The sequence below is a fragment of the Coffea eugenioides genome, chromosome 2 (genome assembly GCF_003713205.1).
Source record: "Coffea eugenioides isolate CCC68of chromosome 2, Ceug_1.0, whole genome shotgun sequence".
NCBI classification, from domain to species: Eukaryota; Viridiplantae; Streptophyta; class Magnoliopsida; order Gentianales; family Rubiaceae; genus Coffea; species Coffea eugenioides.
Window position 1 is genome coordinate 39,821,446 of NC_040036.1, and position 25,917 is coordinate 39,847,362.

General features: G+C 42.0%; 1 protein-coding gene and 1 pseudogene across 1 annotated transcript; one reads left to right on the forward strand and one right to left on the reverse strand.

Moving 5' to 3' along the window:
• Positions 1-17,214: 17,214 nt before the first annotated feature.
• On the reverse strand, positions 17,215-18,090 carry LOC113763685 (annotated as a pseudogene).
• Positions 18,091-19,698: 1,608 nt separating this feature from the next.
• LOC113759705 lies at positions 19,699-25,137 on the forward strand. The gene is made up of 2 exons (XM_027302278.1): positions 19,699-19,844; positions 19,887-25,137. The coding sequence occupies exons 1-2, from the start codon at positions 19,699-19,701 to the stop codon at positions 25,135-25,137; spliced, it is 5,397 nt and encodes a 1,798-aa protein (XP_027158079.1).
• The last annotated feature ends 780 nt before the right edge of the window (positions 25,138-25,917 follow it).

Consider the following 25,917-nt stretch of genomic DNA (forward strand, 5'->3'; position numbering starts at 1 on the left):
TTTGGGTTAAAAATGGTTAAGAAGAAAAAATTGAAAAAAAAAAAATAAGAGAAGAACTTGATGTTTTAATATATTTTTTAGTCAAGTAGAATTCTCAACAAACTTAAGTACAGTCTAGCGGTAAGATTGTCATATTTAAACTTGGAGACCCAGGTTCGAATCTTAGCTACACCATTCTTGATATTTTGTTGAAGAATTTAAAAAACCGCCGGTTCACGGTTCTTAACGGTTCGCACGGTTCGTCCAGTTCGTCCGGGTTTCAACGGTTCTCCATGAACTTCCGGCTTTAGCATTAGACCGGACCGGTGACATGGCCGGTTCGCGGTCCAACCGGTCGAACCGGCCGGTCCGGTCCGGTTCTGAAAACATTGATTAAAGGTACTTCTTTGTTTTACAATTTTTTCTTTTCTTCATGTTTTTGGCTCTCTCATAATACTCTAAAGCCTCGAAAGGCAAAATCACAACTAATTAATGCATCTTTTGTTGTGATTGTAGTGCGAATTGCCTGTTGTGGATAACTAGGATGTGCTGAAAGGACAGTTGAGGTGGTGGTCTTTACTGATGCAACAATCTCATAATATATTACTTTCTAGCTACAGATTTCACGATTTGTATTTCTTTTATACTTTTTTTTTAAAATAAGAGTCCATGCTTTTGGTTCATTTTCTGTGCTGTAGATTCCAATCAAGTAAGGCCACCAACTCAAGTAGACAAATGCTTTCCTTGTTAAAGAAAACCTTCAATGTTCTATAAGGTATTCGGAATAGTCAGACTGTTCTTAAACTTGCCAAGTGCATTCTATGCTTTCTTTGATGCATTCAATAATTTTTTTGTTTGAAGCTATAAGCTTATTTTGCTTGACTTGTTAATGTGTTTGTTTTATAATCCTTTTAATTCTGCTTTAAACTATAAAACACAATTTGCTTCTTATAAGGAGCAGTTATAAAGTGGTCTAATCTTGTCAAAATTTGATGTATCTGCCATGACATGGATTTCACTCTCCCAATCCAGGTGATACAACTTTCTTAGTATTCTAAGGACCATCATTGCTCTCATCTTCAGCCATTGAAGAATTGGGGCTAGTGACCTCCCTTTTTATGCTAGAAATCAAGAACTACTAATTGCTGACAATACGTTTGGAGTAGAGAAAAGAAGAAGATTGGCACAAGGTAGCTCATATTTCAAGGATGCCAACAATCAACTTTTTCTGTGATCAGTTGTGCACTTTTAGTTTAAATTATTTTTATCTTTATTTTTTCTACATATTGTAGCTTGTTGGCATATCAATATGCTTCTTTGACATCATGATCTATGCTTTCTATATGCTACAGTCATGGGAACTTTTAAAAAAGTTTGAACGCTACAACGTACAATGTAAGGCAAATATATTGCAAGTATTAGTCAACTCTATTAGGGGAACTGTTACACACCCACTCTATATGAGTATTTGTTCCTGATGAGATCATTGTACCTTCACTTTTCTTTTTCTTTTTTTTGTTAATTCATGAATTTCCTTAATCTCTTCTGTATTGTCATGCTACTGCAAGACATCTTTCCTAAGATTTCTTGAATTTAAATGCTTCCATCCTATTACGCGTTGTTAACTATTGTAGCACTTTCTTTTGCGTCTTTTATTTATAATTTGAGGTTTACTGATTAATTGAACAATTTTTGTTGCTAAGATGCTGGTAACCTCCACATATCTTTTAGCTTCCTCGGTTTTCCATGTAGCAAATAGACCACTCAGGAAACCATCAACCTAAACATCACAAGCTGAAATCTATCATGCAACTATGTTTTTCGGGGCTTAACATCATCTTCTGATTATTCCTCGGGTAAGTCTTGGCTTTCAGATCTAGAATTGTAACGGCCCTTCTAAATATAGTCTAGACTTGAGTGCTTTCTGTTGAATGGGGACGTTAATCACCAGTTTAGAATTGACAGCAGTAGGACAGCAGTAGGAATATCAACAGGCACCAGTGCTAGCTAGAGTTTTTTTTTAATTCTAAATAGATGAAAGAGTTGAGTAAATTGATTTTCAGATTGCAAGATGGGGTAAAAGAGAAAAAGAAAGAAAGGTTCGAAATAGCAGGAATGCATATTTATGTTTCTTGATTTCATCCTTATCTACTCCTTGTGTTGTCTTTTGACACTAATCATCAATCGTTCTGATGATAGTTTCTAGAGAATCCTAAACATTAAACTTCAGTTGACTTATTTTAGCCCTTGGTAATCAGAAAAAGAACTTTGGTGATGAACTTTTTGGTGATCACAAATTTTATCCTACTTTTATTGAAGGCCATCCTAGCAATATTGGAATCTTTGAAGTGAATTTTAGTTGAAGGCCTTGAATTTTAGTTGAAGTCCTTTAGAATTGAAAAAGGACTTCTTTCTAGCATGTAAACCTCTTAAACCCTATGATGCATCAACTTGGTCTTTAGAATTGAAAAAAGGACTTCTTTCTGGCATGTAAACCTTTTAAACCCTGTGATGCATCAACTAGATCAAGCTTAGTTACTCAAGTGAAAATATCTAATCAGGTTGTCTTATTACTAGATGAAAAGTGATGCTTCAATATCTTGACTCTTGGAGAACTTGGTTAGTTGATCTTAGGTCCTATAGATGTCAACAGTTGTTTCATATCCAGAGCTGGCTGGCTTCATTTGAGCTTAAGCTGAGAGGATACCTGGTAAGAGCGATATTATCACCGTCATATGTTTTCAGTCATTGATACCTTACTACTTAGCAGCATGTTTTATGTCATTTGAATTTCCTATGTATTCCATATCATATGAAGTTCAATAAAATCTCAAGTCGCATTAGGTATGTTCAGTTATCTGCTTCTTTGTAGCTCTTTTCACCGAGCTTTCTTCAAAATATTCATTTAATTTTATATATCATAAGACATGTTAAACAAGACCAACAAGATGAAACGGGAAGAAATTGTGGAAATGAATGGAGGAAATGATAAATTGAAGGGATATGGCACAGCCTGATAGCTCCTTTGTCTCAAACACAAATTGTCATGGGTTTCAGTAATGTCATCCTGTAAGGATCGAAGACAACCAAGTAGAAGAGATAAACAACAATGTACAGATCACAAATGTAACAATAAATAAATAAAAAGGAAAGAATTACAAATCAATTAACTACCCAACTTCTCTTGAGCTTGTAAATTAATTCCAACAAATTTCTTCAAGTTGATGAATTACAATCACTCTTGTGTACAAAGGAAGGTTCACCTCCTCCTTGCCCCGAACTCCACTAGGTCAAGTTAGGACGTTTTACTATCCCTCAGGACAACCCTCACAGAGCTACACTCATGAAGTATTCACTCACAAATGAAAAACTTACAATGAATCTCACACCACTAAAACTACAAATCTTTCTTGAAGAGTATTTTCTCACTAAAATCACTTTAGATCTTTTGTATCTTCAGTGTGTAAAAGTTGTTTGATGTATCTGACCAACCACTATTTATATAGGACCAAGAAAGTGCCTCATTAACGCTTCTAACGGATAGAAAGTAGCTAAAGAGTCAACTAGCCGTTGGAGTATCGGACGTCCGGTACTCCTGTTTTTTGCGTCCGACAGCAGGCAGTGAGTTTGAGAAATTTTCTTCAATTCTATCGGACGTCCGGTGCAAGCTTTTTGTGCATCTGACAGCAAACAAAGAGATTTGAGAAATCATCTTGTTTCTATCGGACGTCCGGTGGAGACGTATTCAGCGTCCGATCGAGGTCAGTGATCATAGAAGACTTGGCTTATTATCTTCGGACGTCCAAGTGCGAGTTTTTCATGCGTCCGAAATTACTCAATGGTTGTCGGCCGTCCGATATGGTCCTTTTGTGCGTCCGACAGTTTCAGCATATTTTGTCCCTTCCAAATGTGCTTAATCTCTGAACCTGATTTGTTTCATTTCTGAAAAAAATTTTGAGAAGATATTAGTAACATTCATTTGTTTTGTAAACATCAAAAGTTAGGGACCAAAGTCAACATTCTCTCTCTTTTTGATGATGACAAAATAATGGATGGAAAAAGGAAAAAGATTGAGCAAATGAGCATAAGCTCCCCCTCACTCATTGCATCCAAACTTATAATCTCAAAATAACTCCCCTAACACATAGCATCTATTTCTCCCCCTTTTTGTCATCATAAGATGAGAGTAAAAACCAGCTACCAAAATCCAGCAACAATAACAGAGAATCCAATATTTCAAATAAAAACAGAGAAATGACAGCAATCACCAACATATCACAGCAAATCATCATGAGATCAACATTATTCTTTTTTCTCCCTTTTTGACATCATACAAATTCAGTAAAAAATCAAGAAAAACTCAGATCAAAGCATCAGAAATATCAAAAGAGAATTACAAAAAAAATATTATGAACAAGAATCTCATCAATCTTACCAATATCTCCTACTTGTTAGAGTTAGTATCATGTCTAACTATCCACATGTATTTCATGCCTTTTTTCATATTTTTTTCTCACATAGCAATCACTTTTTATGTGACCTTTTTGACAACAGAAATTACACATAATCAAGGAGTTATTTACATGAACAAGTTTAATAAATCTTACTTGTTTTCTCTTATAAACAGTAAATTCGTTTGAATTAGAATTCAACCTATTCTTTTGAAAATAGACTTGTTTCTTATGTTTAAGTAACTCATTTAGACCATCCATTCTTCTTTTCAAATCACCTTGTTCCTTTTTGAACAATTCACAAAGTTTTGTTTTTCTATCAAGCTCAAAGTGTAAAGCAGTCTCACTCTTTTTGAAGTAATCATTTTCAACTTTCAACTTTTTGTTTTGTTGAAAAAGATATGCATTGTCTTGAAGAAGAAAACTAATTTTGTGTTTTAATTCCTTGTTTCTAACATATGATTCTTTCAAACTATCATACAATTTTTTAATGAAAGTTTCAAGATCATCATCAGTTTCATCATCACTATCAAATTGAGAGTTACAAGTTGTTATCTCATCATCTCCAATGGCCATGAAAGTCAATTGAGCAGATTTTTCTTCCTCTTCAATTTCACCATCGGAATTGCATTCATTCCATGTGAACTGGAAGTTATTGAATCTGGATTTTCTTTCACTTTTCCTCTTCTTCATTGGACACTCACTTGCGTAGTGTCCAGGTTGGCCGCATTCAAAGCACTTATCAGTTTGCTTTTTGTTGAACTCTAGCTTCCCTTTGTTTCTCGAGTTGTTGAACTGATTTGGGAATGAATTGGTAGGTCCACCTTTTCTGAATCTCCTCTTGTTGAGTATTTGTTTGAAGCTTCTTGTGATGGGTGCAATATCACTGTCATCACCTTCTATGTCATCTCCATCTAAGGAGGCTGTATCATCTTCATCTAGTGAGGCTTTTAGAGCAATACTCTTTCTTACCTTTGTATTTTCTTCCTCCTGCACCTTGAACTTGAGTTTCAACTCATAAGAAATTAGAGAGTTAATAAGAGATTCAATGGGTAAGGAATTCAAATCTTTAGCCTCTTCAATAGCAGTCACTTTATTTTCCCAATCTTTGGACAAGGCATTCAGAATTTTTCTATTTTTCTCATCTAGAGAGTATTCTTTTTCCAGCATTTCTAAATCCTTAATGAGATCATTGAATCTACAATACATTTGATCAATATTTTCATGATGTTCCATCTTAAACGATTCATATTTAGTAACTAAGATAGATTTCTTTTGTTCTCTAACATTCTCACTACCTTCATGAATTTCTTTCAATTTGTCCCAAATTTCTTTACCTGATTTGCAACCCTTGACTCTAATAGATTCATTTGAGTCTAAAGCACAATATAACACATTCATGGCTTTTGCATTTAAGGTGAGATTAGCTCTATCCACAGCAGTCAGTTCACTTCTTATTTTCGGTCTAAATGTATGAGTATTTTCATCTATAAGAGAGGCATCATATGGACCTTCACCAATAATAAACCACAATTCAATATCAATTGATTACAAAAAGATAATCATTTTTTCTTTCCAACTCACATAATTTGACCCATTAAACATAGGTGGTTTAATCACAAATTGTCCTTCAAAAAACATAGCATTATTGGTTGTCATCTTTACTCTTAAGCCGATTAAACTTAATCTCTAAGAGACCAAACTCTGATACCAATTGTCAGGATCAAGCGCTTACCATTGCACCAAAAGCTATAGATTTTGGTGCAATGGTAAGCGCTTGATCCTGACATACCCTTTGCTTATTCGTCTTGGAAGGCATATTTCCTTTTTTGAGTACTTTGTTTATGCAAGATGTATTGGGGGTACAAAAAATATCCTTTTCTTTATGGTTTTTATCTCTGTCATAAAAATTGTTCTTAGATTAAAATGTTGCATACCACTAAGGTTATCAATTCTTGTGTGTCCTTCACTCTTTTTGTGAATAAATATGCTATGCAGAATATCTATCCGGACATTTCTCCAAGTTAATACTTCAATACCTTGTACTCCTATTTTAAACTATTGCAGTGCTTCCTTTTGCATCTTCCACTTCTAGTAAGATGTTGGTTTCCTTCAAATATTTTTGGCTTCCTCAGTTTTTCATCATCCCTTGCATTAAGGTAATGTTTCTTGCTATAGACTTGACATGGGCCTTTCTGAATATAGTTCAGACTTGTGTGCTTTTTGTTGGTTGCAATGGTATTTTACCCCTTTTGACTTGGTAGCATTAGGCATGTAAAAGGCACCATTGCTAGATATTTATTTGTGTCTAATCCTAAATAGATGAAGAGTTCATAAAATTAATACGGAGAGAGAGTAGAAAGGGGTGCAAAAAGAAAATGAGCCAAAAATCAGTGATGGATATTTGTGTTGATGACAGTTATGACTATATTTCATTCTTATCTACACCTTGTATTCATGTGATTACTGTGTGAATTTTCAACTTTCCAAGATCCTTCTACACAAAGAGGGTATATAAACATCATATGAGTAACTTTTTTGAGACTAGCCATCAACAATTCTTATACTAATAATTACTTGAGAGTTCCAAAACATAGAAATTCAGGTCACTTGTTTTAATAATAAACAGAGAGGAAGCATACATACTGAAGAATCAATTTTTCTGAAAAAGGAAAAGACAACTAATTCGAAGCGGTGTCTGCTATCTCTTCCCCTTGTATGCTTTTCCTCATGGAGTACAATTGACAGCATTCTATCTCGGGCATAGATTGTTTAGTTTTGTATTTGCTACACAATCCATCTCTAATACTCAGCTCCACTGCTACTAATATTTTCATATTTACCCTATGCACTGAGATATTCTAGTTATGTTGCACTTCATGTTCATTGTAAATATTTTCATATATCCTTGTAGACTTTTGATAAATTGGAATGCATTCCTGTAATTCAAGCACTATTCTTGAAACAACAGGTACTTGAAAAGGTCATTCCATGCGCAACAAGTGCGGAATCACCTGCGGTTGCCATTCCTGCTCTTTCTCTTTCCACTTTCGACATAGGAAATAGACAAAAATTTGAAAGGCAAATCATTGTTGTGTTTGATAATTCTTTGCAGAATTGGGGCTATGATTATTTAGTGCCTCTTTTCAGAAGTACGTATCGCAAGGAGTTCAATTTGCTGCTTGCAAAGATGCAATCCTTCCTCGCGCATTAATGTTAAAAAATGTGGGAGCATCCTGTAGCTGAGCATTTTGATGTTGCCTCCAGACTGCAACCATATCCTTTTGATGGTGGATATCCAGAGTTTCCCCTCTCGCTGAGAATCCAAGATTAGTGGAGCCGATGAAGAAGAGTAGCTTCCATGATACTGGCTGCTGTCTTGCACATTGCACCCTTACAATCTCTCACTTGGAGCAACATAAGAGCTGAAGAACAATGAACTACAAGCGTCTTCAACACTTAAACCATATTGAAGATATGAAAATAGCTGACTGCTTTCAGCTCTAGCCTCTAGTCACTGCAAAAAGAGTGGTTGGCAACTTCCCGGCTTCCCTTATGCATGAAAAATCTTAGTTCTTGCCTTGCATTTGGAAATTCAGGAATTTTTCAACTTTTGAGATTAATCTCTACTTCCTTTTTGGTACATTCCTCCGGAGTCACTTTTTACATTGGATCATAGACAAACTTTTCCTTTCTCTTTGCAATTAACAATAGGGTTGCATTTTTGTAATTCCTTTGCATATCTTATTTGATTTCAAAAATTAGTTTTTGAATACTCCTGGCATATTTTTGTTTCAATCATATTACTGAAGTGAAATTAGGAAGTATTAACATGATTATATCTGCATTCAAACTTCAAATCATCACTATCACTATCACATCCACTAGGAAATGGAAATTAGTGTTAAAGAACTAAACGAAGAGCAGATTGTGAAAATGCAGAAGGAAAGTTAAGACTAATATTTACTTTTTAAGTGAAAATGTAGCTTGATTGTCATGCTTAAATAAGTCGTTGAGTCGCCTAGTCCAGTCAGCAGTTTAAATCAACTACTTTTCTCGACTTCTCTTCAACATTTGTCCAGAAGTACCATATTCGATTTATTTCTTGTATAATCTACACACTTTTTTTTTTGTTAATGAAAATTGTTTACCTCAACGGATTATCCATTTTGTAACCTCATGAACTTGTGCCATATAGACTCGAATGGGTCGAGTTGGTTAACATGGCATCGTGCATTTTAAGTAAATATCTTGCGTTTAATCAACATCTATTATGAGGAAGGATTAAATGTTCAACAATTCAGGCGTTCGTTGAACTTCAAAATCTTCATGGAAAACTTACTTATCAGAAAAGAAATGTTGGAGTAATTAACCACCCTTGCAAGGATAGAAAATGACCAATGAATACTCTGTCCTTAAATGATACTGACATTCAGCAAGTGGAAAGATTTGGGATGCTTAACCCTTTCCATCAAGCTTGTCATCTGTACGGCCTTGTATAGATACCAATTTCCTAGTTTCATAACCTGCACCAATCTATGCTACACAAAAACCCTTCTATAGATACAAATGTCCTAGTTTCATAACCATGACCAATATGTGCTAAAAGGAAACTTCAGATAGGAAGTTGCTAGTGTTAAGAAAAAGAGCTTCTACTTCAATTGGTGCCTAAATTCCTAATCAAAGAATCTTTGCACAATACAATCAAATCACAATTACACCAACGTAGAGAAAAGATAACATCCATTAAGTATTCTGGTAGTCTACTAGAAATCCCACCACATAGAGAGCTACTCAAGGGTGCTATTATACAACCACCAAAATGTTGAAAACTGCACTAGTGAAATAGATATTTATGTACATCAATCAGTACTCTCATATATGGAGGATACCATATACTATAGAGGACATTTTTTTTTTCCTTTCGGCTACAAAAATATGTACACGTTCATACTTCTCTATAGAACAGAGAGTGATAGGTCGCAATTTTATCATTTATTTTATTATTAATTTTCCCTATTACCTGACTTGATATGGATTAATTATTAGATTCTACTCACTTTTCGTAATTTACATTTATTTCAGGGAGTAGAACAAAAATATCACAATCAAGGCCAATTTGACAGTTATCAAGAAAGAGTTCAAGTAGCAGGCATCTAGGGACATTTTTGGAATATCAAACCACAACCCTTCTTGGCAATTGGCCCGAAGACAGCATTAAAAGGAGGAGGCCGAAGTCTTCTTGGGGGTCACTTCTTCCTCCCCAGAGGAGGGAGCCGCCGCAAGCATGAGAGTAAACAGTAGATAGGAATTAGAAAAAGTGTGCAGAGGAGAGGACGGCTGGAGCTTAGCTTGGGATTCCTTTTGCCTTTGGAAGCTTTTGAGTTTTGACTAGGACCTCTCCTGCGCATGTGAGGAGCTTAGTTGCTTTCTTTGACTTTTCCTTTTTGTCTTTTAGTACTTTGCTTCCCTCGGATGTTAGGACAAAGGGGAAGCATTGAACTTTCCTCTGTAGTTTTCGTTTTCCTCGATTGCTCAAACGAAGTGAATTTTCCCAATTTTGAAAGACGATGGCCGCTGCTTTCTCTTCACCTTTGTGCGAGTTTTTCGCATCAAACATGAACTAATTTCACCACTCTAGTCAAGGAGCAACGAAGGCTCTGGTTTGTCTAAAAATTGTGAGATCATTTTAATTTAATCTTTTCCTTTTATTTATTGGTATCCGCACATTTCTTGATTACTATGCTTATGGTTATTTAATTAATTGATTATCTTGGATCCAGATAATTAGTTGATTGGGTAATCTATTATCAATTAGGGCATTAAATCCGTAATTGTTTAATTGCTCTAAAATAGTGACAACTGGCATGATTAGGTTTGTGTCAGGGGAATACGCGGGTTAATCTAAAATAACCCTGGTAGTGTGTTATTTGGTTAGAATAGGGCTCCTCTAATACGTAAGGCAATTGGGGAATTAAATTCTATGGGCGTACCTAGGATTATTTCTCAATTAGAGCAGTGATTAACGGGCGTACCTTGATCACCGACACAGTAAGGAGGGGTTGACTGCCATCACTTGTTTGGTAGTTATAACCTATTTATTGATGAATAATTGGAATTGCCTTTGCTTCAATGATCAACTAGGTGAACCATTGCTGAAGTTATTCCTTGGCTAGATCCTTAAGTATCACTCATTTGATTTTAGTAATTTGTTATTTAATTTTTGGTAGTTTCTTATATTTTAGTTGAATTGCTTAAATTGTCACCCCTGAGATAAAAACACCCCCCTTGTCACTGTGAATTTGAAAAGGAACAATTACTCTCAGTCCCTGTGGATTCGACCCTGCTTACCACTATCTACAGAAATTACTTTTAGTTTGAGCAGGTTTTATTATTGCACAGGTTTCGACAACCTGTCAATTTTTGGCGCCGTTGCCGGGGACTGGTGCCAGATTAATTTGTTTCTTTTTGAGTTTATCTTGTTTTCATTTTTTTTTAATTTATTTTTCTCTTATTTTTTTATGGCTGCTAACATTCCATATTTTGATGATGGACTGGACTTTGTTCCTGAATGGAGTTATGAGACTCATGTTTTTCCTAATGATCAATGGGTTGTTGCAAATTGTGAAACTTATTTTGACTCAGGTTATTCAACTGACACATGCCCCGCATTTCAAGATAATCTAAGTGCTCCAATTGATACTTTTGGAGATTTTTCACCCCAATATCAAACGTGGTATGACCCTTATCCAAACAGGTATGATCAAGGATGGTGGGATAATTCCAATTTTAATTATGCGACGGGGCCAATGGATTTTCAACAGCAAGAGTCTCAGCAATCATCCTCCGTGTCAGGTATGTCTCTTGAAAAAATGATGGAATTACTAATTGCTAATACAAATCGATTTCATCAGGAGACACAAGCGAGCCTAAATCGATTTCATCAGGAGACACAAGCGAGCCTTCGCGACCTGGCGGATCAAATGCGTCAAGTGACATCCAGGATAGAGCGATTAGCTTCTCACCTTGAAGAATTGCCCTCACAAACCAATATCAATCTTGAAGGAGATGAGAGTGCAATTATCCGGCCAAATGACATGGAACTGCAAGAGTTTCAAGGAAACGGATTTAAAGATGCAGTTGAAAAGGAAGTTGAAGTGCAAAAAATGAGACTCCAGGATCAACTCATTCAAGTGAATGAATCCAGTGAACAATCTCCAAATGCGGTGACATCCCCTCCACTCCTTCATCATTATTCTCCTGACTCTTACTCTTCAATTCCTGTTAATGAAATTGACTTTATTATACCGGACAATTTTGAATTTCATGACAGGAATAAATTAAGAGTGGCGATGGCAAGATATCTTGTACCAATAAATGCAAGTGAAGGAGGAGTGAATGGAGAATGCAAATTATCATCGACTCATTTGGCGCCATTCACTAGTCCATGGAAGCCCGTAGCTCGTATGCTCAAGGATTATTCTATTTACGAGGGTTATCAGGACTATATAGAGGATGAAGCATTGAGACGAGCCACACGATTTTATCCTCCATGAGCAAAACATGATAATGTCTAGCCAAAGACATTAAAGAAAGGCGCTCATTGGGAGACAACCCAATTATTTCTTTTAATTGTTTGTTTTGATTTTGTGTGATAGTTTAAATATGTTTTCCTTGAATTTGACTGATTTCGGGTTTCAATTTTCATTTTTGATGATTTGTAGGTGTCTTTCTGTCATGACGAGCCCGCGTCATGACGTATGAAGAGCTCACGGTCAGATTCGTCAAAAAGGGTTCCTACCCTCTTGACGTGCCCGCGTCAAGTAACCTGGAGAGCTCCAGAGTCCGTGCCTTCATGACGTGCCCGCGTCACATTCGCGGGAAAGGTAAGTATTCAAAGAAACTCAAGAACGATTATTGATTTCCTGTTAATCTCTATTTTTGAATTCCAAAAATAAATTTTGTCAAAAAACAAAAAAAGATGATACATGAAAAAAAATTTCCAAAAAAAAAAAAAAATTTTCAAGTAATTAACAAGGAGAAAAAAAAGGGGAGTCTTTCCCTGAAAAAAAAAAAAATTCTAAAATGAAAAAAAAAAAGATTTTTTTTGCCCTTTTCAACCGTAGCTAGGTTTCTCAATTTCAAAAAAAAAGGAAAAAAAAAACAATTTTTTTTCTCTCTTTTCTTTCTTTTCTTCCTTTTTCTTTCTTTCTTTCTTCTTTTTTCTCCCCTGCTCTCTCTCTGTTGTCCGAATCCCTTTTGCCCGCCGCACACCTCGCGCGCGCCGCCACCTCGGTCTCGTGCGCGTCGCTCGCCCGTCGGCAAAGGACCAGCCACAGCAGCCCACAGCTCCAGCTCGTCCTCCGATTCCTCCACTTCCACCACAGCCGCGCGCCGCCGTTCCTCCTTGGCCGCGACCCACAACCCACGCACGAGCCCGTAGCCTCTCTGCTCACGCCGCCGCTGTCCACCGCAGCAGGCTTCTCGCGCGCGCCGCTGCGTGCCGCCGCCCCCGCTGTTCTTTCTCTCTCATTGACCACGGCCAGCAACACCGCCGTCCCACCGCTGCCAACCGCGGCCCAGCTCGCCCTCAGCGCCGCACAGCTAGGCAGCCGTGGCTCTGCCCTCACCAGCTTTCTCTTCGCCGTCGATCCATCGTGGCCACGAGGAGCGTCGACGCCGCCGCTGCTCAATGCCTCCACCACGAGCTACCGCCAGCAGCACCAGAGGCAGCACCCACCTCGCGCCTCCGCCAGCGACGACCAGCTCGCGCGCCGCCGCCGCTCTCCCTTCAGCTGCGACCCCGCGCGCACCACCAGCTCGCGCCACTCTACCCCGACCTCTTCACTGTTGCTGCTCCGCTGTTCGAGCCATTCCCACCTATCCAAATTGACAGGTGGAGGTATTGTATTTTCCTCTTCGATTAAGTGTTTTCCTGGTTCATCAATTGCTAGATTTTGCACATTTTTTGGGGGTTTTGTGATGGCTGAAACCAGGAAGTAATTTGGGAATTTTCTGGGGTTAATTTTGGGTACAATTGAGTCAAATTGGTGCATTCTTTGGGGTTGATTTGGGAGTTAGTTGACCATTGCTTCTGGCTTTAATTTCCGCTCATTTTTTTGCGCTGTTTGGGTGTTCAAATCTATTCTGTTCACTGGATTGGTTATTTGCTTTAATTTCTCCCTATACACTCACCAGTGGTACTGGTGATGGTAGTTGTTTAACATCTGATAATCCTGTGTTCTGGATTGCCTAATTAAGCGAGTTGTGCCTATTGGGCGTTTTTGGTTGAGTCGTTCCAGTCCACCCTGTGTTTGAGTTTCTTTATAGCTAATAGCAGGGGTGATTTAGGCATATTCTGGGGGTGCTTTTTGGACAGAATTGGGTTTAATTGCTGCCATAGTGGGGGGGTATTTTCTGTTATTTATTGAATTATTGGCCGCTTGATTACTTTTCCCTGTGACTCACCAGTGGTACTGGTTGAGATCTTTTGCCTATAGTTGTGGCTTCTATTTGAAGTCACTTGCTTATTTTGAAGGTTCATTTCTTGTGGTTGAGTTGCTGCCGTTGAATTTAATTCTTTCCTGTCTGTGCACCAGTGGCACTGGTTGCAGTGTTGCTTTCCATTTCTTAATTCTCTGTTGCTGGGGTGCCATTTCCTTAAATCATTTACTAATTTTTGTGGGTGGAATTGTGTCCAATTGCTGAAATTTGTTGCTTTGTTTAATCAGTCGCATTACTTCTAGTTTGCTTGAGTGACATTGGTTGGACGTCCTTTGCCTGTGGAGTTTAACTCTTACATTGTTTGGGGTGATTTTCTGATACTGATTGAATTGTTGGGCGTAAATTGCTCAGGGCTTTAAATTGCTAATTTGGTGGGCCATTTATTGTGCACTACCCTTTTGAATCGGGAGTTGCCGGTGCTTGTTAGGTTGATTGTTGACTTCACTAGAGGATATTGATTTCTAATGATTTGCATTTACTTGTTCCTCTATACGTTGGCAATTTTGTTTCTGTTGATTGGGGTACCTGTTAGCGACAATGGTGAGATCAAAGTTCTCTTCTAGGTCCGGAACCTCTCGACCTTAGCCTACCCCAACCCAACTCCACCGTTTTCCGCCTCACCCACTACTGTGGCCCTGCCATGGTCCCCGTGATTTCAGGGAAGTACCGTTGCTCTTTTACTTACTATTACTATTTATTTATCACATTGAGGGCAATGTGTGATTTAGGTGTGGGGGGATCAGTTTGGGTGCTAGTATTTTTAGTTTTTAGGTTCTCAAGGCTCTTCCTTTATTTTTAGTTTGATATTTATCTCCTTTTTCATTTATTTTCTTTTCTTTTTTTTCTAGTGGTCAGTTCCCATTTGAATACCAAGTTTGATGTTGGATTTTTATCTCTAATTCTGATATTGCCAAGTTTTAGTAATAAAAGGGTATCAAGTTAATGTGGTTGAGTCCAAAAATATCTCTTTGGTGAATATCGATGATTGTTTTAATCTTATAATTTTTGGTTAACTTTCCTAGGCATAGGGAATGATTATTGGCATTTTTATGTGAATTGGTCCGGTTATTAACTTTAGTTCTCCATGTTTGAAAATGAGGCTAGCTGATGCAAGTTTTCTTTTGGTTCTTGTGTTATATTGAGTTTTTGTGATTTTTAGCTATGAATAAACTTGACTGTACTCCGCTATTAGTTACTACTGAGTAACCGGGGATCTGCACCTAAAAGTGTTGATTCTCGCGTCAAAAGGTAGTAGTTCTTATGAGTACGTGGTCACGTGGCGATAGAAGCTGAGTAACCGGACTCCTTCATCTGGCCAATGTTGGAGTTCGCGTCAAAAGGCTCTAATGGCTAGCGACTAAGTCTTGTTACTATTGAAAAAAAGAGAATAAAAAAAAAGAGAGAGAAAAGTAGAAAAATGTAAAAAAAAAAAGAAAAAAAAGAAAGTTGCGTTAGTGTATAATAAAAGTCAGCTTGCCTATTTATGGATTTAATGTTGAGATTATGGTTAATAGTTGGACCATTTGCTGATAAATGTTATGCGTCATTCCTTCTTCTTAGATTAGTTAACATGAAATTAGAGGATCTTGTGGTTTAGAAGCTAACCGGAGTGATGTTTCTTGGATTTGACCATTGATGCTTGACTATTATTTTTCTTGGTATCTTGGCAATATGGTAGATGGAGTAATGACCATTGTCAAATATTGGTGTTTATTTGATGCTCTCATGCTTGAGGACAAGCATGGTTTAGGTGTGGGGGGAATTGATAGGTCGCAATTTTATCATTTATTTTATTATTAATTTCCCCTATTACCTGACTTGATATGGATTAATTATTAGATTCTACTCACTTTTCGTAATTTACATTTATTTCAGGGAGTAGAACAAAAATATCACAATCAAGGCCAATTTGACAGTTATCAAGAAAGAGTTCAAGTAGCAGGCATCTAGGGACATTTTTGGAATATCAAACCACAACCCTTCTTGGTAATTGGCCCGAAGACAGCATTAAAAGGAGGAGGCCGAAGTCTTCTTGGGGGTCACTTCTTCCTCCCCAGAGGAGGGAGCCGCCGCAAGCATGAGAGTAAACAGTAGATAGGAATTAGAAAAAGTGTGCAGAGGAGAGGACGGCTGGAGCTTAGCTTGGGATTCCTTTTGCCTTTGGAAGCTTTTGAGTTTTGACTAGGACCTCTCCTGCGCATGTGAGGAGCTTAGTTGCTTTCTTTGACTTTTCCTTTTTGTCTTTTAGTACTTTGCTTCCCTCGGATGTTAGGACAAAGGGGAAGCATTGAACTTTCCTCTGTAGTTTTCGTTTTCTTCGATTGCTCAAACGAAGTGAATTTTCCCAATTTTGAAAGACGATGGCCACTGCTTTCTCTTCACCTTTGTGCGAGTTTTTCGCATCAAACATGAACTAATTTCACCACTCTAGTCAAGAAGCAACGAAGGCTCTGGTTCGTCTAAAAATTGTGAGATCATTTTAATTTAATCTTTTCCTTTTATTTATTGGTATCCGTACATTTCTTGATTACTATGCTTATGGTTATTTAATTAATTGATTGTCTTGGATCCAGATAATTAGTTGATTGGGTAATCTATTGTCAATTAGGGCATTAAATCCGTAATTGTTTAATTGCTCTAAAATAGTGACAACTGGCATGATTAAGTTTGTGTCAGGGGAATACGCGGGCTAATCTAAAATAACCCTGGTAGTGTGTTATTTGGTTAGAATAGGGCTTCTCTAATACGTAAGGCAATTGGGGAATTAAATTCTATGGGCGTACCTATGATTATTTCTCAATTAGAGCAGTGATTAACGGGCGTACCTTGATCACCGACACAGTAAGGAGGGGTTGACTGCCATTGCTTGTTTGGTAGTTATAACCTATTTATTGATGAATAATTGGAATTGTCTTTGCTTCAATGATCAACTAGGTGAACCATTGCTGAAGTTATTCCTTGGCTAGATCCTTAAGTATCACTCATTTGATTTTAGTAATTTGTTATTTAATTTTTGGTAGTTTCTTATATTTTAGTTGAATTGCTTAAATTGTCACCCCTGAGATAAAAACACCCCCCTTGTCACTGTGAATTTCAAAAGGAACAATTACTCCCAGTCCCTGTGGATTCGACCCTGCTTACCACTATCTACAGAAATTACTTTTAGTTTGAGCAGGTTTTATTATTGCACAGGCTTCGACAACCTGTCAGAGAGTTAACATGATTTTTGACTATATTCTTGGAATATTCAGTACTTCAAATGTGTATTACCCAGGCCAACCAAGCATAGTTCTGTCATAAATTTAACTAAAGCAGAAGTTCTATAAGACTTGACAATTGGGAAGGTCATAATTGATATCTTGCCTTGGCTCTTGATTACTCTGCTTGAGATGCAGATGAAAGCCTTGTTTCCACGGAGTCCATACCACTTCTTTCTGCAGGTCCATTAGCTTTACAAGCAACAGTTACAGACTGGTAGTTTCCTTCCCAAGATGAAGCTCCCATTTTATCACATCCACCAAAACCAGCATCCTCTATGGATGAATCCCCGTGAGGATGGAAGCAAGTTAAATCATTCTCACACTGAAGCTCCATTGCCAGACCAGAATATTGCATCCTAGAATCCCCTTCTTTAACTTTAGTGCTTGAAGTACGCTACTTTTGTAAGGGATAAGCCCTCAATTCAGTATCAATCTTCCCTCTAACATCGAGCAAAAGGCTTCTAAGCCACGAGATTTCTGCTTCAAGAATAGCTTGCCTCTGCAATTTTCAACTGCTGGTTTACCGGTCTCAGTTTCTTAGCTTCCCCGTCCAAGTAAGCTGTATGCGCCTTTTTCTTCTCCCTATATTTCCTAACAGCTTCTCTATTTCCAGAAGACCTCCTAGTCTTTGATGTTGACTTTCCACTATCACAAGGATCATCTACTTTCTCACTAGGATTGTCTAGTTTCTCAGATGGAATGACCTGGGTATGAGTATGGTAACATGTGTGAGTATGTGCAGCATCAAGGCCAGGAGGGTTGCAAGTATGTGTGTGAGTACATGTTTGGCCATTTCTTAACAACTCATCAAGAAATGAATCCACAGAGATTGATGCTTGAACACTGCTAGATGAATCGGAATTAGGAACCAAGACATGGTGTGATAGCTCTACCTCTCAATCATCCATCCTATCTTATTTCCTCAACAAACAAAAAGACTAGGATGAACATGTAAAACACTACTAAGTTTAGCCATTGGCACACAAAGATGAGATAAGAGAGTCAAAACTCAACTAAACTACTACTTTGAGTCCATCAGATAAGAGAGTCAAAACTCAACTAAACTACTACTTTGAGTCCATCACTTCACTGCCTAAGAAGGACAAAGGAAGTGCTGCAATGGCAGCAACTAAGTAAAACTGTGGCATGTAGCCATGGATAAGGCTGGATTTGGGGAAACTCTTGCTATCATAATAAGTTGAAGTGTGCAGGTGTCTTGACCACTGAAAATCAACTTAATTACCTGAAACGGCAGCACCTCTTTGAAGAGGAAGAATCCAGCCAATCCAGAAGAGTTCGTTGCAAAGTTTGTAACGGTAGCTTGGAGAGATGATAGAGCTTTTAGGCTATTTACATAACACCCCCACATTAAAGCATTCAGTACTATGACCAGGCCATACCTAACAAGCTATTATTACAACAAAAAAAAGTCAGTTGAGCGATAATAGATTATAGATAGGTTTTACTTGTACTCCTGCAGCAAAGACATTTAGATATCTCCTGAGAAGAAAAGAGAGACACACAGATAACTTGTGCACTTTCTTGTATCTCTGTTCCTAATGAACACATGCAGGCAAATGATACATACTAGCAGAAAATTAAGATTTCTACAAATAATCAAGGTTGACTCCTTCCCTGCTAAATTCCATAAGCGGAATTTGGATCTGAATGGGTACGTTCTCAGGTATGGATGATAAACAGCAACTAATAACATAAGCAATATTATCAGATCTAGCTGATCTCTAACTTTTCTTGATGAGTTGGAATTTGACATGGCATGTATAATGTGTTATGCTAATTACATTTCAATCTTCATATTGGGAGGGAAAATAAGCACTCTTTTGCTCAAGATTGCGAGGCACTCAAACTAACACTGGTATTCCTTAACGTGACAACTTGCATACATGAGCTGATCCAAGTAGGAAGCAGGGCCTTTAAAGCAGGAATTCCAGCTCGAGGCAACTGAGCCTATAGTAGAAAATTTAGGCTTCTAGAATACACAAAGCAGGAGTGCCTCTTATAAACTAGTTGAAATAAAACAGTATGCAGCCGAAATGGGATGATCAATTACCAGATAACATTGATATTCGCATTTATACTGCGGCTAAAGAGTTAAAACATATTATATAGAACTGAAGAACAAATTTTCATTTCTCACTACAAATCAACAAGACATATCTCTTATCAGGAGATAAATGGACGTCAACTAATCACATTCTCATTCCAGATCAACATGGAAGTAAACAAACTTAAATATAAAAAGAATTTCTTGATAATTAACCAAATTCAAGCTATTAATGTTGAATACATTTTCTATTAACAACTGTTAACGCCTCTTCTTGCTGATATGATTTAGTTGATTATTAAAGGATATCTCAAGAATTACCTGGGAAGAAAAGTGCTTGGCGGCAATGGCAGCAAGAGCAGCATTGAATCCAGATGAAACAGCCCATGCGTACCCTTTCATCATTGGCGCCGTCTGTGGGAACGAGATTACTGCTAAAATGAGATCCACGCGCTCTAGAAGCGGAAGAGTTCCCTCAACTGGGGCTGGGCAGACATCCGGAGCCCAGCAAGATCGTATCTCTGAAGATCCAGGGTCCCAAAGGACCCAGCCCAACAATGAGGACGCCATCGCCAAGATGGCCGAGTTTGTATCAGACAACCCTAACATTTTTTAGGAGCTAGGAAGGTACCTCAAGAGGCAGGGAAAAGAAAAAGCCGAGTCTTCCAAGAGGAGACCGACGAAGTCCCCTGAAGTGCCCTCAGGCGAGGACTCCGAAGATGGGCGTCTATCTCGGAGCACCTCCAGGCGAGCCTCATCCAAGGCAACCTCCAAGATTGCCTCCATCTCCCGAGCGTTTTCTCGGGGACTACTGGGAAAACGAGCCGAGGACCCACCTCGGCGTCCCGGAGGCCTAGCTTCTGACTACATGAGGGCTCCGCCCTTCACTGATGACATCAATGGGGAGATGGTGCCCCCAAACTTTAAGCTTCCAAATTTGCACACCTACGACGGCCGAGGTGACCCCGAGGATCACCTCCGCGCCTTCATCTCCGCATTTCGACTCTACTGCGTCCCCGACGCCGTGATCTGTCGGGCTTTCCCCATCTTCCTGCACGGGACCGCCCGGAAGTGGTTCTGGAGTTTAGAACCGGGGAGCATTTCCTCCCTGGATGAGCTGATAGACCGGTTCATCCACCGCTTTGTGTCATCTCGACCAATAACAAAGACTTCAGCTTACCTCTTGAACCTGCAACAGGGTCAGGGCGAGTCACTTCGCTCGTACGCCCAAAGGTTCAACGAGGAGAATGTACAGATACCTGACCAGAACGAGCAAGTAACTATTGTTGCCTTCACCAACGGGTTAGTAGCAGGGATCTTTAACACCGAAATCCATCGGCAGTACCCCCGTACACTTCGGGAGCTCTGGGAAAGAGTGGACCAGGGAATCCGAAGTGAAGATGTAAATCGCATGAAGCGAGAAGCCCAAGCATCTCGTACGGGGCAAGATCCCCGGAGGAGGAAAGACACTGGCCGAAGTGAACCAGGCCCAAGTGGCACTTCAAACCAACCCCGAGACCGCCGAAGTGTCTTCGACCGGATCGTGAAAGGCAGATCGTCCACCTCGGACGCCGAACTGACGCCCCTCAATTCGAGCCGGACCCACGTCCTGGCTGTGATGAGGCAGAATCACCTCGGCCGCAACCCTCCCGAAATTCCGGGGAGGAGAGATAAGAGGAACTCGAACCTCTACTGTGCCTACCACCGTGATGTAGGGCACGAGACTGAAGACTGCAATGACCTGAAGCGGGAAATCGAAAATTTGATCCGGCAGGGATACCTGAAGCAATTCGTCCGCAAGGATGGAGGCTTCAACCGAAGCGTCTCCCACCGGGAGAACCGAGGCCCCCGCCGAGACGATCGACGGGACACGAACATGCATTACCGAGGTCCCGAAGACCGTAGGGAGGACAAGCAGCCCCCACGCGATGGCTCACCGGGCTACGGCCCCAACATCGCAGGGGTGATCAACACCATCGCGGGTGGACCAACGGGAGGAGACAGCCAGAACTCCCGGAAGCGGACATACCGCCAGGCCGAGATGGAGGTGGCCGAGCCGAGCTCTCGGCTGTCCGAGGTCATCACCTACGGTCCCGCTGACCCCGTTCCTGCGGCCTCCAGCAATCATGAAGCTCTTGTGATTGAAGTCCTCACCAACAACTACGTAGTCAAAAAGGTCTACGTAGACCCCGGAAGCTCGGTAGACGTCTTGTACTACCGGACTTTCGAAAGTTTGAAACTGACCAGGGAGCAACTCACTCCTGTCAGGACGCCCCTCGTGGGATTCGGGGGACACGTCGTCCACCCGGAAGGCATGTTGACCCTGGTGGTAACAATCGGGCGTCATCCACGCTGCCGAACTGTGCCTGTCAGTTTTGCGGTGGTCAAAGCAGACTCCCCCTACAATATGCTGATAGGCCGGCCCACGCTCAATGCCTTGAGAGCCGTATACTCCACCTACCACCTGAGCTTTAAATTCCCAACATCTGCGGGGGTGGCCGAGGTAAGCAGCGATGTGGGCGCCGCCCGGGAGTGCTACCTCGCCACCATTCAAGCAGCAGTCACCCACCGGCCCTCACCGAGGTCAGAAGAAAAGAGGCCAGCGGTCCTCTCCATAGACCGCATCGACCCTCAGAAGGCAGAAGAGCCCAACAGGCTGGAGCCCGGGGATGAGGTGGAACTGGTGGTAGTGGATGAAGCGAAACCTGACCAAGTGGTCCAAGTAGGGGCTGGACTACCCTCACCCCTGAAAGAAGAAATGATCTCCCTGATCAAAGACCACCGAGACGTCTTCGCGTGGTCCGCGGATGAAGTGGTCGGAGTGCCACCCGAACTCATGACCCACCAACTCAACGTTGACCCACAGGCCCGACCTGTGCGACAGAAACGAAGGCACTTCGGCCCCGAACGTAGTCAGGCCATATCGGATGAGGTCGACAAGCTCTTGCCGGCCAAGATGATCCACGAAGTCCAATATCCCACCTGGCTGTCCAATCCAGTCATGGTCAAAAAGGACACCGGTGGATGGAGAATGTGTGTCGACTTCACCGACCTCAACAACAAAGATTGCTATCCTCTGCCGAGAATAGACGCCCTCGTCGACGCGGCGATGGGGTATGAAATCCTCTGCTTCCTAGATGCCTTCAAAGGGTACCATCAAATAGGAATGAGTGAGGAGGACCAAGAGAAAACGGCGTTCTACACCGACCGAGGTACTTATTGTTACACCACCATGCCCTTCGGGCTAAAGAACGCCGGGGCAACCTACCAAAGGCTGATCAACCGACTCTTCCAGAATCAGATCGGCCGCAATGTGGAGGCCTATGTGGATGACATCCTCGTTAAAAGCCTCGCCACTTCATCCTTTCTGTCAGACGTGAGGGAAGTCTTTGGTGTCCTGCGAGACTCGAGAATGAAGCTGAATCCCAAGAAGTGCGTCTTCGGCGTCACCTCGGGAAAATTCTTGGGGTATCTGGTTTCCCACCGGGGAATCGAGGCCAACCCCGACAAGGTGAAGGCCATTCAGGACATGTCCCCACCTCGGAACATCCGAGAAGTCCAACGGCTGAATGGACGCCTGGCCGCGCTGAATCGCTTCCTGTCCCAATCAGCCGAGAAAGCTCTGCCTTTCTTTAAGGTGCTGAAAAATGCTGACCAGTTCGCCTGGACTGAGGAGTGTCAGGCTGCTTTCGACCAGCTGAAGCAGTACTTGCATCACCTACCAACTCTCGCTTCACCTCGGCCCGAGGAGAAGCTCTACCTCTACCTCTCCGCAGCCGACGAGGCTGTCAGCGCTGTGCTCATCCGAGATGAGGGCACCCAAGTGCCGGTCTACTACGTCAGCCGAGCCCTCCGCGGGCCGGAGACCCGATACACGCAAGTGGAAAAACTTGTGCTGGGGCTCGTCCACGCAGCTCGGCGGTTGAAACCCTACTTCTTAGCCCATCCCATCTCGGTCAGGACCGACCAGCCCATTCGGCAAATATTGGTGCGACCCGAAGCTTCTGGTCGCCTCACCAAGTGGGCTGTCGAATTGGGAGAATATGACTTGTCCTACGAGCCACGCACCGCCATAAAAGCTCAAGCTTTAGCTGACTTCCTTGCTGAGCTCACCTTCACGGAAGGTCCGGAGTCCACTTCAGCCTTACCCGAGGTGTCCACCTCATCCCTGTGGACATTGTATGTCGATGGATCCTCTAATGGAGACGGCTGCGGAGCCGGACTGCTCCTGGAAGGACCTCAGGGGGAGGTTTGCTCTTACGCCCTCCGCTTTGACTTCCCGGCCACCAACAATGAAGCCGAGTACGAGGCTCTAATCGCTGGACTCCAGCTAGCCCGCAAGCTCGGCGCCCAGCAAATCCACGTCCGCAGTGACTCCCAGCTCGTGGTACGCCAAGTTATTGGTGAGTACGAGGCCAAGGATGAGACCATGCAACGGTACCTCTCCAAAGTTCACCAACTCACCGCGTACTTCAAGTCATTCGAAATCCAAAGGATCCCTCGGTCCCAGAATAAGCGAGCCGACGCCTTATCCCGGCTGGCTTCCACTTCATTCTCTGACCTCAGCAAAACCGTCTTGGTGGAGGTCCTGAGTGAACCAGGGTACGTGGAAGAGGTGGCCTGCCCCGTGCACTCTGAAGAAACTTGGATGACCCCGTTCATCCTTTTCTTGGGTCAAGGAGTCCTTCCCGAAGACCGAGCTGAAGCAAGGAAGATACAACGCAAAGCCGCTCGGTATGCACTCCGCGATGGAGAACTATATAAGCGCTCTTACCTCGGCCCATGGTTGAGGTGTGTCACCCCCGAGACAGGACGCGAGGTCCTCCACGAGATCCACGAGGGCCTATGTGGGGCTCACATCGGCCACAGGATGCTAACTAAGAAAGCTATGCTCCTGGGATATTTCTGGCCATCACTTCGGCAAGACTCCCAGGACCTCGTTCTCGGCTGCCCTTCCTGCCAAGTCCACGCACCCGAGCGCCACCAGCCTTCAAACTTCATGGTCCCCATCACTTCACCCTGGCCGTTTGAGCAATGGGGGACAGACATCATAGGTCCTTTCCCCAAAGCCGTCGGAGGTTATACATTCTTAGTAACCGCTGTGGATTACTTCACCAAGTGGGTCGAGGCCGAGCCACTTCGGACCATCTCAGGGCTGGCCATTCAAAAATTCTTTTGGAAGTGTATTATCTGCCGCTTCGGCATACCGCGGGTCATCATCTCGGACAATGGGAGACAGTTTGCCGAGAACCCGTTCAAGACTTGGTGCGAGAACCTCGGCATCAAACAACACTTCACTTCGGTAGGCCACCCCCAGGCCAATGGTCAAGCAGAAAACTTCAACCGAACTCTCCTACATGGTCTCAAGACCCGACTACACCGAGCTGGGTCATCTTGGGTGGAGGAACTCCCCAGTGTCCTGTGGTCGTATCGGATCACGCCGAGGTCAGCGACGCAAGAGACCCCATTCTCCCTGACCTACGGCGCCGAGGCGGTCATCCCGGCTGAGATCCTTACCCCCAGCCCTCGGCTGGCAGCCTATGCCGCCGAGGTGAACGACGAAGAGAGGCAGCTGGACCTCGACCTCGTCGAAGAACGAAGGAATCTCGCCTCAGCCCGGATAGCTTCTTACAAGAACACACTGGCACACTACTACAATGCCCGCGTGAGAAATCGTAGATTCCAGCCTGGAGACTTGGTTCTTAGAAAAAACTCAGTCAGCCGAGCTGAACCGCAAGGGAAATTATGCCCGAAATGGGAAGGCCCTTACCGAGTTGTGGAATCTGACCCTAAGGGGTATTGTAAACTGAGTTACCGAGATGGCTCATTAGTGCCGAAGTCTTGGCACGCCGAGAACCTCAGCTTGTATTACGCCTGAATTTTTAATCAAGTAATGACTTCAGCTATTATGTTATTCTTCAATATCGTTATTACGCTATTAAAAAATAAGGGGGACAAGCAAGGGATGAAGTCAAAGCAAGAAATTAAAGCACTGAGACGAGAAGAAGTATGCTTTCATTCAATAAGAAAGAGCGTTACAAAGTACAAGGCCGAGGTCCGAATGCTACTAAGCACTCTCCACCTCGGCCACCCCCTTAAAGCCGCGAGCCTAGACCCCCGTCTCGGCTCCATCCCCGGTCTTGGCTTCCTCCTGGGCATCCTTCTCTTCGGCCTCTTTTCCGCCGGGGTGAATTTCATCTCCATGCTCTTTGCCGACGTCCCCTCCGGCTTCGTCCTCCTCAGCGTCCTCTCCTCCAGTTTCTTCCACTTCCACGTCCTCGAACACTTCGTCGAGTTCGGACAGCCACTTGTTGAACTCGACCTGGACTTCGGCCAAATTCCTTCCTGCCTGAATGCCTTCGGCCATCCGATCGCATAACTCCTTGGAGTCCTCATTGTAGCTGGTATGGTTTTTTAAGAACTCCAAGGCCTCGGAGGAGAGGTGAGCTGCGGCCTCGTCAACGGCCGATGTGAAGCCAAACATGAAGTTAGGCGTAAGTAGTTGGCCGAGATCCTTGATGAAGGCCTCGGACTTCCGAAAAGCGTCTACGGCCGAGGCTACGGCACCCTCGAGAGCTTGCTCGTGGGACGCCTTCACCTCGTCCCCCCTCTTCTGCTCCTCTTCGAGGGCCGATCGGAGACTGTTGATAGTAGCCGC